Raw genomic sequence first — 18,750 nt, 5'->3', positions numbered from 1 at the left:
ATTATTCTTGAATTCGTTTCAGCCTCCTAATCAATGTAAATTAAAATCACCTGCTTGGTGTGTCAGCTAGACACATCTGTCAATCAAATGTCACATAAACAAACAGAACAACTGTGGCCAATGTTTGGAGGGTTTAAAAGCAGAAATGTGAAGCTTATAATTTTCTAAAAGCACTTATATTAATTCTTTTGTTAAAACTTATGTTTTATTTGAGCTGCAAAGTTGTTTAAATCGTTATTTTAGGGTTTGAGGGTTTCTTGACATTACATTGTAATGGCAACAAAGGTGTAAAATTGGCTATAACAACACAGAAAGGTCTAGTCAGTGATTTTATAACACTAAAATAATGTTAACATGCATATTGGTTATGTCATGTGGCTATACGTTTGAAACAGTGAGTATTTTAACATTTACGGATTGGCCCCATTCACTTCCATTGTCCCTCACACTGTAACCCAGATTTTTGCTATTTCTTTAAAGAAAAGGATGTATGAGTGGAAAATCATTTTTGTGGTAATCAACATTATGCTACAAATGCTGTCGATTGAGCTTAACTTGTTTTGAACCCGGAATATTCCTTTAAAGAAGCCTTTTTGAAATTGCTGACTGTAATCAGAAATCACACACACACACAAGTTAAATTATTACAGCTATATTTCATTAAATATTTTGAGTACCTTGAATACAATTGCCAGATGATTTCGGTTCCTTATGTTACAGTGATCTTGTACACAACCCTTCCCTCCCCAATACAGCCCATAATAAATCCATAAGTCCACCAGGGTCATGAAACACACAACATTGATTCTGCATTATGGCTCTACAATCAGCACACACATATCTGTGAGAAAACACATGAGAGATTGACATTATAACTTGAACCTTTTGCTCTCCATCATTATTTCACTTTGACTTTGCCATAATTCCATCTTCTGGTTGCCATAGCTCCATTACATTTGGCATATGAGGAATAAGCAGGATTGTCATACATTAATGTTAAAGCAGACAGACTTGTCTGGCTAAAAGCTAAAGTGGGAAATTCAAGAAGGAACCATTAGTAATGTATTTGCTTATAATGTTTGTGTTTTTGATTCTTCAAAATTCATTTTCTTCTAATGTTTCAGGTATAATGTTTTCCACAGATATGTTGCAGGAGAATTCTGCTCCGATTTGCATTATAAATTCACAAACAAACAACATGTTTGTATTCAAACATACAGTTATCAGAGCAATTCCTCTCTGTAACTATAAGTATGAATAAAACACAAGTATAAATATTAATGAAAAAATATAAAACTCATAAAAGGTAAATCCTTTGTGATGCTTTCAAGAGATATATAGGATAATCAAAAACAACAAATTGTACATAAAATTAAACAAAAACTAAAAACATAGTACATATACATATAAAGTACATATAAAAATAAATTTTAGCATAAGACACAATCCAAAACCATTCAAAAAACACAAACAATTGACAATGTATAAAGTGTGAAAGTGCGTATTGTCTGAAGAAGACGTTTTACTCAGATTGGCTGCCTATTTTTATGACTTTTTAAAGTCTACGTTTCTACGGTGACACTTGTTTGGCACAGTTTATCAGTTAATGGCATGCAGAAATTCAAGCCACAGCAAGCCAAGCACCTCAGTTGAGAAATGGCCTACACAAGATCAGTCAATAAATCTGACGTGTTACTTCAGAATGTGTATACAAATGTTTCCTAACAATTTTTCCAGAATTTTCTTATTATAGAACGAACACCAGATAAGCACAGAAGCGTTTGGAGGTCATGAAAATAAAAGACAATATCTTTATTTCTTACAAAATATTCCTATAGACACCATCGTGTTATCTTAATGCATGATTATGTTCAAAACATTAAAAATGTATTGTTCAAGACATGAAGGATGTGTGCATGGCACAGCAAGATACTGATTCAATCTCATTCGTTGTGTATGAACCCGTGGGAGATCAGATCACTTCCTGCAAGACCATTCCTACCAGTGTATTCATGTGTGACGATGACTCAGTGACTCACTCATGCAGCAGATGGACACACACACACAAACACACACACACACACACACACACACACACAAACACACACACAAAAGCAATCTCTCTCCCACTGTATTGTGTTATACCCCTCCTCTCTGTAATTGCTGCAGTTTTGTAAGCAGGTTTAATTTCACTAAAGGTATTCTGATCTATTCTAGTCTAGTGTTCACTGTCATAATCTATTTTGTTGAATAAAACTATTTAGAAGGGGGCGCTCTTGCACAAAACACTCATAGAAATCTATTTCAAGTGTTTGCTGTTTGACAAACACAATTGATGTTTTTTAGTATACAATATTTGCATATATAACAAGAGCACAAACACATAAAGATTTCTGTAATGTAATACATTAAAATCAGATTCAAAATCTAAATTGCACAATTGCAATTTTTCAAATTGTGTATGTTTGTTAGATTAGGACCTCAGAACAATAAAAGACCATGTTTAAAGAAATTTGAAATCATCAGGCTACTCTCTGCTATTGACGTCAAAACGTAAACAGTCATGTGCACAAAACTTGCGTACACTGGATAAGCCGGTAAGAACACCGGTAAAGGTGTTTAAAATACATGCAATGTGAGATCGGGGTAATGGGGAAGTATATAGTTGCAGGCAGTGCTCCAATAAGGAGCTGGAGCTCCAAACCGACATTAAAGATACAGGAAGTCCCTTACCCAACCCTTTAACTAACAAATAGCAAATAGAAATAGCATCCTCAACTGACAAATTATAAATCAGAATATGGCATTAAGCCATATTAATAATTAATAATTCACTGCAACGACAACATTATAAGAACGCGCAAAATGATTGACAGGTTGAAAGCGTCAGAGACCGCAGCCCACGGACACATTTTTGTTTGCTGTTTACAAAGTCTAGAGCTGTCACAGAGATCGGTGAGATATCTCATGACACTTATATATCACGACACTTCGAGTGGGATTTGAACCGGAGTCTCCGGCATGGGAGGCGGGTGAGCTAACGAGGAGGCTAAAGGCTACAGCCCCTAGCGCGCCTCTTGAGGTCAGGAAAGTGAGGTTTACACACTGCACAGTTACCTAACCAGCTGGCTACAATACACCCCCCCCCCCCCCAAGCCTCACTCCCATCCGGGTCATGGCACCACCGGTCCTGCTCAACCTGCTCCAAGCGGGATTTGAACCGGGTTTCTGGCATGGGAGGCGGGTGCGCTAAGGAGGAGGCTAAAGGCTACATCCCCCAGCATCAGTCGCTAGCACGCGTCTTGAGGCCTGGGGAGTGCGGTTTACACACTGCACAGATACCTTACCAGCTGGCTATCATTACAACATCATCTTTAACCGTGAGTGGAAGTGATGCCCCCTTTCGAGGTACCTCTGCCCCCTTTTGGAGTATCCCCACCCTCTTTTGCAGATTACACACCCATTTAGAAGTCTCTGGACTGAAGCTATACCTGCTTGGGGTAATGGCCAAAAATCTACCTATACCGATTGTGCATGTAAACACTCATTGTTTAGTTACAAACACACATGGTGAATGGAAAGAGGACACATGGTGCGTGGTGATGTCATTCAGCTGATTTTGAGCATGTGATGATGTCACACTTTGGAAGGAGTGATTCAGCCGAAGCGTCATTCCCTCCTTTATATTCTCTCTTTCTTATATCCCTCTTTATTTTTTAGTTTTCTGTGCTTCCTATTAATCGAGATTCTCTCTGGCCTGGTTACCATCTTTCATTTTCTTGTGATTGATTTTATGAAACATCTCTTACATTAACCAAACATTTTTCATAATAACTTCACAGTCTGCTTTATTGCCATCTCTCGCTCAGAGTCTGTGGAAAACGCTGCCCTGTTCACCACGGAAACATCTACAATTGACCACCCCTTCCACTTCTAAGGGGCTAGAGGGAGAACAAAAGGGCGGGGCCCGTGCAGTTGCATCATAAAGGGGAGTGAGGTTAGCACTTCAGCTGCTCCATTTCCGAGCATTCGGTGTCCATATCAGAATCAAACAGGGAGCGGCCGGTGATGTCGCTGTCTGGAGTCTGTGTGTCGTTGTGTGACAGAGTGCTTTCTTGTTCCTGAAAGATGTCACTGTTTGAGTACAGACCCAAATCTGGAAGCTGGGAAGGAGAATCCGGCTCCTCGCTCAGTCCATCGTAGTAAAGATCATCGACATCCACAAACCACTCTGGCCAGAATCTCCGGCGGATTCGCTCACAGTACATGGCCAGGTTGATGAATTCACCTACAGTGTCGGAAAAAGGTCAAGGTCATTTTACAGAATTTTGGACTGTATTTACATGCGGTTTCATTGAATGTTGGGGTAGTTGACATAAAATACTTTTGGAAAGTTGCTATACTCAAGTCAAGTCATTTTATATTTGTATTTCACTTTTCACAACACATATAGTTTCAAAACAGCATCACAGAAAATTATGCTATATCAGAAAATGAAGCTGTAATGTCCCAGAGTCACCATTGTGCGTTTTGATAAAAACGTGATTGTAGATTGTGCCTTAAAAAAAGATCATTAATATTTGTATTTAGACCCCCAGTGAGCAAGCCAAAGTCGATACTCCATCTAAAGTCCATCTAAAACTTTCTTTAAAGAATTTTGATCATTCTTTAACAATTATTATGCATGCAGCTTGTATGAGCTCAAACTTTATAGGATATTTGCACTTCTAAAAATTCATTTCTCACAACAGGACCATTTAAAATAATCTAGTGATGGAAAAGGGTGATTAAAATTGGTGATACACTTTACCTTATACATTTATGTTCTTTTTAACCCAAGTACACATTTACAGACGAACGTTCAGTAAGAGCTTACCTTTGATTAGCTGTTCTGGACGTGTTCCAGGGAGAGTCCACATGGCCTGAGCGAGATGACCAAAAACAGCGGCATCTACTGTAGAAATCGTGGGGCCCATTAGGTACTTTTTATTGCCTGTAGGAGAAATAATGGAAAACCAAAAAAATGAGTTACATATATAAATCTTGCCCATCATGTAAGACATTCTTTTATGTCAGTTTCTATCTATGTACTTGTTTATCACAACTCAGGCTGTATTGCAATATGGATCATTGTACACTAGAGGGCGGCACCGATCCACTGCAGCATTATTTTGTAACCTGTTTTGAAAGCTCTGAATGATCAGTCTAGAATCAACCAGCCAGCTAAGAATCAGTGATTTGATGAGTAATGGCACCCAGCTGCAAAATGCCACAAATATATATTCAACAACACTCACAAACTGTGACTCAAAACGTACCGAGGAGTGTGGCAAGGGTGCGCATGTCTTTCTTCATCAGGTTGTAAACTTCCTCTTTAGAGAAGCGTCCGATCCCGTGCCCATACATCTCTCTTTTTACGATGCTGCCGGTCACCTGACTCAGGATCCACCTCAGCACATCACTCAGTGGCCCGTTTGTGGCTAACATCTTCTGCGTCTCCTCCACGTTGTCAACCCACTGACAGTACGCTATCATCCTGAAGCACATATGCACTTAAAACACATTCTAACACACAGCATTCTCCTATATTTAACACATTTTTAAAAATGTCTCTTTTGTGTTCCACGGAAAAGAGAAAGTCTTACAGGTTTGTGGCAACATGAGGGTGAGTAAATGATGACATCATTTTCATTTGTTGGTGAACTATTCCTTTAAACAGTCATGTTCAAACTGACTTCCACCTATGAAAGTTGCAATGGCAGAATGCATTTTTTTGTGGGGGGAAAGCAACTCTGTCTCACCAGTAAAAATGTTCCTCCACCATTTTCGTGATGGCACGTGAGATGGCTTTCTCCTGAGGACTCAGGCTGGAGTTGAGGTTCACACCGAGCTTCTCTTCCAGGAAGTCGATGATAAACTCTGTCCCACACACCTGCTCCTGATTATACGCAATCCAAGGCATCTTCCCTTGAGGAGACAACTTCCCATCAAAATAGTTCTGAGGAGAAAAACGAGAGATGACCAAATGTGCCATTAGATTCTTTTTTCTTTTTTTTTTTGGATAGTTTGATATGAAGACACTTCTAATAATGAAAAACATAAGTTTGTTTCCATGTCTCTCTCCCAGATTGATCATAATTAGATACAGTACATGGTAGGGCAGGTCTGCCATCCGCAGGTAGGTTTCTATCTTCAAGCAGAAGGGGGACAGGCTAGGGACTCCAGTTTTGGGCCGGGCAAACTGATGCAGAATGATGGTGTCTTCAGAGTCCAACTCCTGTTCCTTTCTAATGGGCAGAAAATATACAGCAGAAGTGTACAGGAAGTTAACAGAGATAACCGAAGGAAACAGTTCACGAATGAAGTAAAACTAGGAAAATAGGTTAGCAAAACAGTGAACCAAATCCTAAAATGATCATTTTTTGTTTAAAAATGCAACAGAAAAATATCAAAAACGTTTAAGATCAAGTTCATCGAACAGAGCAATGTTTTGAAAGTGCTACATGTCACACTGTTTAAACTTTTCAGGGGAATCAATCAACCTTCAAATGTCTTAACCTCATGCGACCCTGCGTACACATGTGTGGACATTGTATTTTGGCTTCTCTATACGCAACGCATAATTCAAATTAATTTAAACCGACTGATCTCAGTTCAGAAGACTCTGTGCTGTCAGTAATGGTCATGTGACAAAACAACATGGCACTGATCACAGCAGAGTTTGTCTTTGGGAGAAAAGCCAACAAATCTACATCTGGTAAGAAACCTAATTAAGTTTATACATTGAAACCTGTTTGAGTGTCTATTTTACATCCGATATGCCATTTTAAAATTTTTACTGATTTATCGTGAAAAGCATCATTGCTAACAATGTACACTAATGTAAATTTTTTAATGCATTTTTTCCTTTGAAATCCTATATTTACTGTGGCTGGCAGTGATTGGATGATGCAGGCCATTACTTTGAATAAGAATGAATTATGCTAATTTATGATGTAATGTCTGTAATATCTCAAAAACACAAATAACCAACACTCCTGGAAACATAATAACAATTAGATTTTTTTCTCCCCTTTTCTCCCCAATTTGGAATGCCTCAATCCAGGTGGCGGAAGACGAATCTCAGTTGCCTCCACGGAGACCGCCAATCCACGCATCTTATCACGTGGCTTGTTGAGCGCGTTACCGCAGAGGCATTTCAACTTGGCGCTGTCCACTTTGCTGGTGCTGAAATTCAATGAAGCATCTAAGTGTATTCCCTGTGATCTTTTTCTCTTCAGCTTTTTATTTTTGTGTAATGCATGCCTGAATCTATTTTGAAAGACTTTTTAATGAGCTATGAACACCAGCATGTGAGAGCTAAAGCCAATTAGGCCTCATGTAACCAGAGAAGTATTGCTGAGGACTAACCAGTGTTGCCATTTCTCAAAAGGTCAGAGATAAACCAAAAGCACAGGATTAAATCCAATCCATTCGCCTGAATTTAGTCTGATCACTGTATCAATGGCTCAGTATTTACACACTGTTGTGAGGGGTCGATAAAGGTCATTCTGCCACATCACAACAACACAAGCAGACATTTCCTCTAGGCCAAAACATACAGCTCTTGCAACTGTGTCCTTGAAATAGCACACAACATGTCAACATTCATGCTTTGCACAAGGAAGTAATCCTATCCTAGTATCATGCTCAGAAATGATTCAGTTTGATAGGTATTCAGTTATACCTCCATCCACATCGTCATTAGTGGACAACAAATGGACTGCATCACATCTGTTTGCACTCTTCCAAGACATTTATGTAGCTCATGATAGATAGAGACCTCCATCAACCATTAGTCACTCGTAAACCCTTTTCAAGCCCCATCACACATCCCAAAGGGGTCAGATTAGATAATATGTCACTATCACAAAAAATCCCAACACATTTGGACATATGAATATATATGAACTGATCTTCTCTTTGCAGTTGCTTTATAAACTACATCTTAAATGCTTATAAATACACATACAGTAGACCTATATACAGTATACCTTGCATGCACTTGATATAGCTAATGTATTATCATTTATTATGCTCAGATAGATAAGATAGACCATCACAGAACCCTCTTTAGGGATGTGTATGTATTCCATAGGTACCTGATGACGAGCAGCTCGTGTAGTAGATAGGCAGCGGCGGCGAGCAGCGCGCCCCCGGTAATGTAGAGCGTTTTCCTCCACCAGGCGTCGGATGCTAAAGCAGACATGATCCCTCCGTACTCTTGCAGCGGGTAGGCGATGATGTACCCATACAAAGAGAGATGCTCCTCGGAACAGCACAAGCCGAGGCAGAAGCTCTTGTACCGGCCCAGATCAAGCACGCAGGAGCGGCTCCATGCGAACCCGATGCGCCAGTACATCCTGCCTCTCCTCTATCCGCCGCTTGGCCCCGTGTGGGTCGGACAAGGGAGGCTTCATCAGTGCCGCAGGGTCGTGGGGGTGATGATGGTGTCGGTAGAGGGTTTATAGAGGAGCGGAAGATGAGCAGCAACGGGCATGTCGCCTGCTGATGCTGTCCGGCATCAGTCCGCAGCCGCTCGCCGCCGCTGTTTACCGCACAGCTGAGTGCGTGACGTCACCATGGGCTGGGCCGCTGATGCTGCGAGGGGGCGGAGCGAGCACTCAGATTCTCCACTCACATTGGTCAGATTTACTGCTGCGATTCAGTGCTGTCATGTTTGGTAACCAAATTTCATAATAGTTCCTAATCATATTATTTATAAATATTTCATTATGTTAATCTGTCAACAATTGATACAGTAGCTTTACAACCAGTGTTGGGTACGTTACTTAAAAATAGTAATCCACTACAAATGACTAATTATTTCTCTAAAATTTTAATCAGATTACTTAACTAATTACTTAGTTGAAAAGTAATCACATTACTAATTACTTTTAATTTACTTTCTAAAACACTTTTCCACTCAAAAAATTCAAAATAATGTCTATATTTTTTTGAGTGACTCCAGCCAGGTCTCCTAAGCAACCAAATTGGCCCGGTTGCTAGGGAGGGTAGAGTCACGTGGGGTAACCTCCTCGTGGACACTAAAATGTGGTTCGGTCTAGGTGGGGTGCGTGATGATGAGTTGTGCGGATGCCAGAGAATAGCATGAAGCCTCCACATGCCTTACGTCACCGCGGTAACATGCTCAACAAGCCACGTGATAAGATGCGTGGATTGACGGTCTCAGACGCGGAGGCAACTGAGATTTGTCCTCCGCCACCCGGATTGAGGCGAGTCACTACGCTACCACGAGGACTTAGAGAGCATTGGGAATTGGGCATTCCAAATTGGGAGAAAAAGGGAGAAAATCAACAACAACAAAAAAAGTCAGTAACTAATCTAGTTACAAGAATTTAAAATGTAATACACTACACTACTTTTTTTTTTGGCTAAAAAGTAATTAGATTACAGCAACTAATTACTTTGTGGTTGGATTACACCCAACACGGTTTGCAACTAACCCTTTTCACATTTCCGGGTTTGGAACGCAGAAGTAAACTATTAATGGGAAAACAGCAAATATTATTTTTTGCATTCCCATCAGAGTTGGGTAAGTTACTCAAAAAGAGTAATCCATTACAAATGACTAATTACTTCCCTAAAATTGTAATGAAATTACTTTGACCATGAAGTAATCAGTAATCAAATTACTTTATTTCTTAAGTTGCTTTCTAAAACACTTTTCACAGAAAAGTTTGTTTTTCCATGCAACAAATTCATATGAACATAATTCATGTTTTAAATGTATTTTACATAATACTATTTTAGAAATATGTAACACAAGTAATGTCCTTACCTTTAAGTAATTAAATTGTTAGTAACTGTTATCCGATTGCAAGAATTTAAACTGTAATGATACATTAATTTTTTGACAAAAAAGTAATTAGAGTAACTAATTATCTTGTAATGAGATTACACCCAACACTGGTTTCCATTCGTTTCAAAAGCAAGATAAAAAATCCACTAATACGTTCCTACGACTTTCCACAAGAGGAAAGAGCACGGTGGATTACGACAGTCAGAAAGTTGCCAAAGTTTCGGTCACTCCCTCAGCAGCTGTATTCAAAACCCCATCGCAGATATGGTAACTAGAATAAAAAAAGAAAAAAAAGAAATATATTTATACAAAAAAGAAAAACAAAAAAACGCTAGATTTACGCTAAATAAATAAAAAACGCATCATGTCTGTGAAAAGAGTTCATAGGAACAGCAGAGTAGAAGGGCATCTTTATAAAAGAGCATATTTTATTGTAAACTGAAGTACATTCTCTTTCTCTGCTCAGTAAAAAAAAAAAAAAAACTCAACATAAAGCCAATTTTTTCCAACAGCAGCTTTATTTAATAAGGCTTTCGAGCTCGGTTACATACCAATAAACCCAAGACAACACTTCAGGACCTCCCACCTCCAGATATTTCTCATATCATCAAATATATTTACAGGTAAATAATACATACATGGCATCATGTAGTGGGGGCGGCAAGTACACTCAATAAAGCTGTGGCCACACTCCTAAAGGACTGATAAAGTAGGACCACAGTGAAAAACAAATGCAATTCAGGGCACAGCTAAACATAAACTAGATTTGTTATCATTGGCCCTTCATAGGTCTTTCTGTAAGTAGTTGTGTCCCTCACACTGATGATCACCCAAAACCTTCAAAGCATTGGCTTGTCCTCCAATAAACAAACAAATGAATCCTTCAGTGCTGAAACACACAGTACCGTAGCTAAAAACATCAATTCATAAATTCCAAGCAAGAAATGAAGTAAAAAGCTAGATAAACTGCATTAGGGGAATGGCAAGTATACATAAGCACATAAACATACAGTAAATTAATAATAAATCCAAGGGATATATGAAGAAAGCATATTTACAAATGCAGATTTGAAAGAATATCATGATCACCTGTGCATTCTAACAGTGCTTACTTCCATCCACACTCATGTAAAACAAAAGTTAAGTATCCAATCAGGATTTGATTACACAGTACAAGGGTTCAAGAAGATCGCTGTCACATAGCCCTGTGGCCAATCAATTTACAGTCAGCCACTTTGTAGAAAGGACCGAACTGTTTCCCTGAGGAATGCAAACTGTGATATGGTCAACAAGAGGCACACATACACATATAATCAAACATACACACACACACACACACACACACACACTCTGTCTTCATCACTCTCAGACACAGAAAACAATCAAGTTTTTATTTGTTCCCAAAGAGCGTCCACTGAAAGAAAGCTTCATGGGACTTTTCAAGGAAGTCAGGACCATCGACTTTTAAAAGATCTGGAAAAAAAACACCCCTCTTATTTAAACCGGTCATCACACCTCACAACGTGGCGTGTGTGTGTGTGTGTGTGTGTGTGTGTGTGTGTCCATTACATACAAGAGTTCAACACTACAGCCTTTAGCTTGGCAACAAATTCTAACCCAAAGCAGATTTCCCATAGTTGATTGCCCAATGCCCGCTGTCTGCTTCCCTCCCGCCCCAGAATCACACAGGCTGCTCTGATTTGTGGAGGGAACATGGTGGCATCATTCTATCTACTCTAATTGGTGAAAGAACCCAAAGCAGAGGAAAGAGAGGATGTGTGTGTGCCAAGAATCTGTTTTCCACTAAAGTATGTGCTTGAGATAAGCAGCGCTCAAATGTGCTAGGATGTGCTGTGTTTGGCCTCTCTGAATCACTCTGCCTCAGGTCCTTCACCAGGGGGTGCTCTACGACTGACTGTACGAGCTGTTTTGACTCCCATTTGAGCTCTGGTCATTGTCACTGCAATAAGAAAAGAAGAAAAATATATATGAGCAAAACATTGAAGAAGAAGAAGAATGATGAGATGAGAGAGGCATTAATAAAAGGCTTTTTACACTTGAAATTGTTAACCCCAGTCAAGAGTTACTAAGATCTTACAGATACGTAATTAAATTAAATAAGAACCCCATGCTATTTCCATACAAATAAAAAATACTGAGGTGTAAAGCAATTTATTTACTGCAGTCTGTCGTACCTGTTAGGAGGGGGTTTGGGTTTGGGCACCTTGTTGAGCACGACAGCCATTTCCTTTCTGTCATCAAAGTTCTTCCACTGGTCATAAAGTTTCAGTATGACCCTGATGATCTCCAGGATCTGTTCCAAAAAGCTCCATTGTTAACATGCACTTACATAGAACTAAAGTCTGCAGAAACAGAGCGCAACAGTACCCGTCCACTTTTTCAGCAGTCTTGGTTTCAGAAGTCATTTTTTAATTAATTTTTTCCATAGGGATTTCATAAAAGAGTTCAATGCCATGAACCAAACCAACCAGCACAGAGGTGAATCACAACATTAAAAACTTTTGATTTGAAGCAAAAAATTATTTGAAAATCGGACAAAAGGTACAAGACTGCGTACTTACCGTTTTTCATGAGGAAATTAACTACAATCCATGCAGCACTACGAATAACGCAATCAAATTAATCTACGGAAAAATATAAAACTATTGATTTACAAGTTGTTGATTATAAGTAGATGAACAATATTTATTTAATTTTATTTCTAAATATTTAGATGCAAATATCTAAGTAGTTTGAGAGTGAAGGAAGACCGAGATGAAAGAACGTGGACTGATGGCTTTAACAGAAACATATGATCTACCATATGCACTTCTTCAGAATATCATAGGTGTGGGTGAGAAAATTATCACTATTCAAGTCTCCTTCCTGCACAGTAGGTGGCGATGTGCACGTAAAATACAAATCGCCAAAAACAAAAGAACTCTTACGAGGGATTTTTGAAAATGGAGATTTATAGTGAAAAAAGACATATATTATATATATGTTTTTCACCCACACCTATCATATCGCTTCTGAAGTCATGGATTTAACCACTGGAGTCTTATGGATTACTTTTACGCTGCCTTTATGTGATTTTTTGAGCTTCAAAGTTTTGGACCCTGTTGACTTGCAATGTTTGGACCTACAGAGCTGAGATATTCTTCTAAAAATCTTCGCTTGTGTTCAGCAGAAGAGAGAAAGTCATCCACATCTGGGATGGCATGAGGGTGAGTAAATGATTAGAGAATTTTCATTTTTGGGTGAACTATTTCTTCTAGCAACCTCGAAGCTCACGGTAGGTCTGCCTTTCAAGGTTTATAAGTAATCATTAAAAACCTATTCCCCTATGGAGAAACTTAATGGGATTTTTACTTCCGGAACCAGATTGTCACGCTCTCTAAAGGTCAACATATAACATCTCTTGATCAGTTAACAAAAACAGTTTTACAGTTGAGTGCTTTTACCTTCTCCATGTCAACGGACAGCTCAGCAAACCACTGCCTGGCATCTTTCTGCTGCACCACACATGCCACATGCAGACAAGCTGAGGGGGGAGGAGACAGTCACTGTAACTCCACCCACCAGGATAAAGATTTGCATAATGTGACAAAGTTTGCTGCGTAATTATTGAACTAGTCTAGCAATATATTTGGAATAGAATGTTACTTTTGCAGTTTATAGGATGTATAATGCATAATGCAAGATCACACAAATGCAATCCACACAACTGGCCCTATTTCCAGTTTTATAAATGAACTAGGAGTAATATCAAACCACTATTTTTATCAGTTCTTTCTTGCCTTAACTACCAAAAGTTAACCAAATTAATTAACCTCTTTAACTCTGGGGCATTTTTGGGCTGCAACCTGCAATTTTTCACACTCTAATTTAAGCACACCATTCACACGTACTGTGGACTAATTGCCAAAAATTGGTCCCATTTTTTCAGAAACACCCCAATTATTCATAAATCTTATGATGAATACATTTTTCCCCCTAAATTTGTAAGCATGTAATTATGGTTCTGTTCACGCCATCTCCTTCCAAATAGACGTAGTTTATTCCACTACATGGCATCAAGTACTAAAACATTTTTTCATCACCTTCCATCATAAAATGACGATCTGAAATGTAGGTGGCGCTCTAATGCATTTTATCCCTGACAGATGTGCTCATCTGTATACATTCAGTCTTATTTTCAGTTAATACACCACCCCCAATGTTTCATCGAATATATCGGCCTCTGAGTGGACTAGAAGCTTAATCTAGGTGTCATTAGAAAGCGGTGATCCTCCCCTTTGCGATGATGTTTTTTATCATCAATAGTCGATAACATACATTTCCGATGATTTGTTTAGCATGCTTTTCCTGCTGGACTGCATATTTTGTTCTGGACATCTAAGATGTAACATTGGATTTTTTACACAAGCAAGCTCACAGCAAGTAAAAAATGGCACATTTTTTTGAGAACTGGCTAAGGTAAAAGCAGATATAAAGTTTTTAGCTATTTGGGGCTTACAGCACCAGTGATCGGCACATAAAAGAGATGTTTGTATTTGAAATCTTACAAATATCATATTTCACTTTGTGATTCTTTTGAAAATCTTTCAAACTGTGGTATTAGGGATACAAAATAAACTGTACAGTCACATTCCTGAGAATGAGAGCTTTCATTTGATATATGATTTGCAGATTTAAGTGCTATTTGAAAGACTTTTATATTCATATTAATATTTCCACCCCATGACCTCTAGGTGGCGCTGATTCATGTCACGAAGGTTTTCAGGCTTTATTTTGTTCTTTTATGTAACATAAATGCAGAAGTGGTCTCTGAAAAGTTCAGATTCTTTCAAATTATACCATATATGCCTGACTTATATTCGGAGACTTGAACATTTAAAGCGTAAACATTTTTCACGACACAGCACTCCCTTTTGGACCCACCGACAGTTACGCAGAGTTGAAGAGGTTAAAAATGCTAATTTTTTGATGAAGGCAGTTCACAATATATAGCCTGTTGTGCAGTATGCATTAAACAGTACGCTAATATTCCATTCCAAACACGGTCCAGGTCAACAAGGGTCCTGAAGTCAGATGTGATCATTTTGGATGTAGAAGAGGCTGTGACATCTTACCAAGTGCAATCATAAATGGAGGATAAAGCAGACATAAATCTGTCCTATAGGTGTCATTGACTATCCTCCTGCACACACAAAAACAGAACAATTATATTATGACATCCATTCAATTCATTATGCTCAGTTATAGAAACAGGAGATTTATGTAGTGCAGGCAGACGCAATCAATACTGAAGAGCTCTTGAAGCAACAACACGCACACTCCTCACCATGCCAATGGAAGGAGCATGTCCTCCTGACCCATGTCCTGCACATACTGCAGTAAAGGTCTGTACGGGTGATACACAATTAGACAGCAGTCCTAAAAACACACACACACACACACACACACACACACACACACACACACACACACACACACACACACAACATCCATTTATCCATACCGCAAACACACATACATACATAATGATCTGACTGCATTTAAAAATCAATACCAACCATGAGCTCCAGCAAGTAGAATTCACACTCCAAAATCTAAAGGGAAAGAGAGATGTAAGAGTCAGGACGTGACCACTTGAGCTCACTGTGAAATCCCTGTTCTTGTCACACTAATGTGCTAACCCATGTTTCGTGTATGCTAATTATCATCTTTTCCCTTATGATGCTCCATAAATGTTCATCCAGCGCTCTGGACAGCTGAGATGTTTCCCTTACAACACCTGACCGGCCGCGCACAAAACAAATAACACTGCTGGTGATCATACCTCACTTACCACCAGAACGCCATATGAGCTGCAGGGCAGGGTTGCCAGGACCAAAGTCATTTACCACAGTGATGAGACTTTCCTACAAGGGCGTCAGGAGTGTGTGGAATGTCACTCCTGACTGGGTGTCAGAAACTTAAGACGTGACTGAAGACTACAGCAGCATCACCACACACACACTCACTCACACACTCACTCTCTGTCTCTCTCTCTGTCTCTGACGCGTGTTAGCCAGTGTTTCCATTACACGATCAGACAGTTATAGAAGGTTATTATGTAGATATCTAATGGATGTGTCAAATTTCCAAAATCAAAGCTGTCATTCTTAATAAGGCACACTTTTGACTGCAATATCAAGGCCATCTGGTTCAACGTGCACTCTTTAACATGCCAAATTTGTGTCTCATTATACTTCTGGTGTGGTAAGTGCAAGGGTTTGACTCACATGGTTCATTCTGAAGGGGAACTCCTTTGGAAAGGCATAGGAGAACCTTGTTTTCACTGTTCCAAAAAGAAAAGATCACCAAAAAAGAATTTAGTCCCGTATATACGTTTCCTTGTGTGGGATTCCCAAATATTTCTTATGCTGAAAGAGTGAGTTTAATTGAATGCTCATTTACTCTATATTTACTCTTGATTTCTTATGAGCAAAGATCATCATCAAAAGAAAAGATAAATCTAAATACAATCCGTTAAACTAAATCTTTACGCACTTTATTGATTGGCATCTGTAGTAATTTGATGCTGTTTGATGAGTTTGCTAAACATAACCACTTACATACAGATGTTGCCGCTGAAATAAGACGCGTGTTTGAAACAACACCAAATTCCTGTAAGAGACAGATTTTTTTTTATTATTATTAAAATTCAAATGTTATCCATCTCTCAACTGATGAAATAAATCCCTGAGGTTAGACACAATCTGTTTACCTCTACTTTAGATGCCAGAAACACACATGTGGGGGCCATCAGCACTGGGTCTATGCTCTTCAGAGAGTACCTGAAAAACAAATAACAGTTTTCTTGTGTGAAAGTGTATTCGAATGAAAGCCATGAAAAAAGTGCCTTAAAATCTAGAAACAAATGGAAGAGGACTATCAATCTAGAACCGGAGTATCAGTCTTCACTGTGGAAATTACGTTGCATTCATCAGCCATTAAATCAGAGAGGTGCTTACAATGCCAACGGCCTGCTCACCTGGCATAGAAGCGTTTGAAGTAGACCGTTGCCGTGGCAATGACCTGCTGCCTGAGTTTTAAGTGTTCCCCCAAGGCTTGAATCACTGTCAGAAGATGACAAATTAAACTGAAGGCCACATGCAGTTTAACTTTTGATTAAACCATTTATTACTTTAGACTCTGAATTAGCATTGCTTTTTCAAAATAATGCTGTAAAATTGGTTTAATTGTCTTGACGGACTCCCCCATGGGCACCCCACCTGTAAAAATCAATGCACTAATTCTAACTTAAGCACCCTTAGGTGAATTGTCATTACCATATTCAAGATAAATGGAATTTTCATATATACACACACACATTATATATATATATATATATATATATATATATATATATATATATATATATATTCATATTGCATGTACTAGTCTTGTTTTGTATGACTGATCCTCTTCTAAAACTCTCTGATGGGTTTGTAAATGCAGTCACGTTTATCTAAGACTGAGGCCTGTTCAGAACAGATGCCAAACTTGTTTGAGTTTAACAAGAAGAATATAAATGATTTCTCTACAAACCATTGGCAAAAAATATCTGTAGCTTCCAGTACTCCTCCTCAGTGAGGAACTTGAGATCTTTCTGTCTCTCCTTTATCAGATCCTGTTTGTCCAGAACCCACTGCAGACTGACAGAGGACAAACACACTTTAGACACTTTAAATTCAAAACAAAATCATCAAAGAATAGCACACAAAAGCAACATAGCAGAACAAATACATCAAAGACTTTACACATCATTCAACACTCATAATAACATAATAAACCAACACAGTAGCACAAAAATACACTCACAGCCACTATAAATATCATTGAAAATGAGATACTGCTTTTTATAATAGACACGTTTATGCAGCTTATTCATAACTTCCTCTGCTTCTCCAGTTTAGAGCCCTTAACAAGTCAGCTAAAACTCATATAAAATCCAAAGATTCACTATTTAGGCCATATTTAAGGCAATGAAAAACTGTCTATTTTTTCACAACATTAACTGATATTTTGCTAAGTATTTCACTTCTGTCAGCCAAATCCAAGAATTGTAATGCATTTTCTCTTACAGCTTCGCAAAAACACAGTAGGGGTCAAATCTTTTAGAAGTAGATTTATAAACCCCCCATTTATGTCATTAAACAGGTCTTAACTTACTAGTGTGAACTCTGCCAGAAGTTCCCTGCCATTCTGAGGTGTTTGAGGTAGAAAAATAACCCTTAATTTGATGTTAAATTGTGTTTAAATAAAGAGGTGCGCTGATCGGAGGAGACGAGGAGCGCGACACAAAATACACTCCGTGTAATCTCAGTGTGACGCTGACAACCGTCCGGGAGGAAACTAAAGCACTTCTGCATCAGTTCCGGACAGCCAGAAACGCCTGTGCGACTCTTGTTTTACATGTAAATGTTGGCTGCCAATGTCATTTTAAAAGTATTTTTTCATTATTTAAACAACGAGTTAAAACCTGAATTCCTACTATTTAAGTTCACATATATAGCAACAACTATACTTATAATGTCAGTCTGTCTGCCTGCATGCCTGTCTGTCGTCCGTCCGTATGTCTGTCTGTTTGTCCGTATGTCTGTCTGTCTATCAATCTGTCTGTCTGTCTATCTGTCTGTTTGTCTGTATGTCTTTCTGTCTGTCTATCTATCTTTCTGTTTGTCTATCTATCTATCTGTCTGTCTGTCTATATTTCTGTCTGTCTATCTGTCTATCTATCTTTCGTATGTCTATCTGTCTGTCTATCTGTCTGTTTGTCTTTCTGTCTGTCTATCTATCTATCTTTCTGTTTGTCTGTCTATCTATCTATCTCTGTC

General features: G+C 38.7%; 2 protein-coding genes across 2 annotated transcripts; both read right to left on the bottom strand.

Moving 5' to 3' along the window:
• Positions 1-636: 636 nt before the first annotated feature.
• faxca (failed axon connections homolog, metaxin like GST domain containing a) lies at positions 637-8,616 on the bottom strand. The gene is made up of 6 exons (XM_051688237.1): positions 8,142-8,616; positions 6,152-6,287; positions 5,802-5,998; positions 5,319-5,536; positions 4,877-4,993; positions 637-4,288 (listed from the first exon to the last, which is right to left on the bottom strand). The coding sequence occupies exons 1-6, from the start codon at positions 8,399-8,401 to the stop codon at positions 3,999-4,001; spliced, it is 1,218 nt and encodes a 405-aa protein (XP_051544197.1). The 5' UTR covers positions 8,402-8,616; the 3' UTR covers positions 637-3,998.
• Positions 8,617-10,361: 1,745 nt separating this feature from the next.
• On the bottom strand, positions 10,362-18,229 carry LOC127435079 (cyclin-C). The gene is made up of 12 exons (XM_051688243.1): positions 18,086-18,229; positions 17,462-17,568; positions 16,905-16,989; positions 16,638-16,707; positions 16,486-16,537; positions 16,153-16,208; positions 15,442-15,477; positions 15,210-15,301; positions 14,998-15,065; positions 13,327-13,406; positions 12,058-12,176; positions 10,362-11,822 (listed from the first exon to the last, which is right to left on the bottom strand). Exons 1-12 carry the CDS (start codon positions 18,115-18,117, stop codon positions 11,768-11,770), a joined length of 852 nt encoding a protein of 283 aa, XP_051544203.1. The 5' UTR covers positions 18,118-18,229; the 3' UTR covers positions 10,362-11,767.
• Positions 18,230-18,750: the final 521 nt, after the last annotated feature.

This window comes from Myxocyprinus asiaticus, chromosome 45, assembly GCF_019703515.2.
Source record: "Myxocyprinus asiaticus isolate MX2 ecotype Aquarium Trade chromosome 45, UBuf_Myxa_2, whole genome shotgun sequence".
NCBI lineage: Eukaryota > Metazoa > Chordata > Actinopteri > Cypriniformes > Catostomidae > Myxocyprinus > Myxocyprinus asiaticus.
The sequence above is the reverse complement of the archived record's forward strand: the minus strand, read 5'-3'. Positions and strand labels throughout refer to the sequence as shown.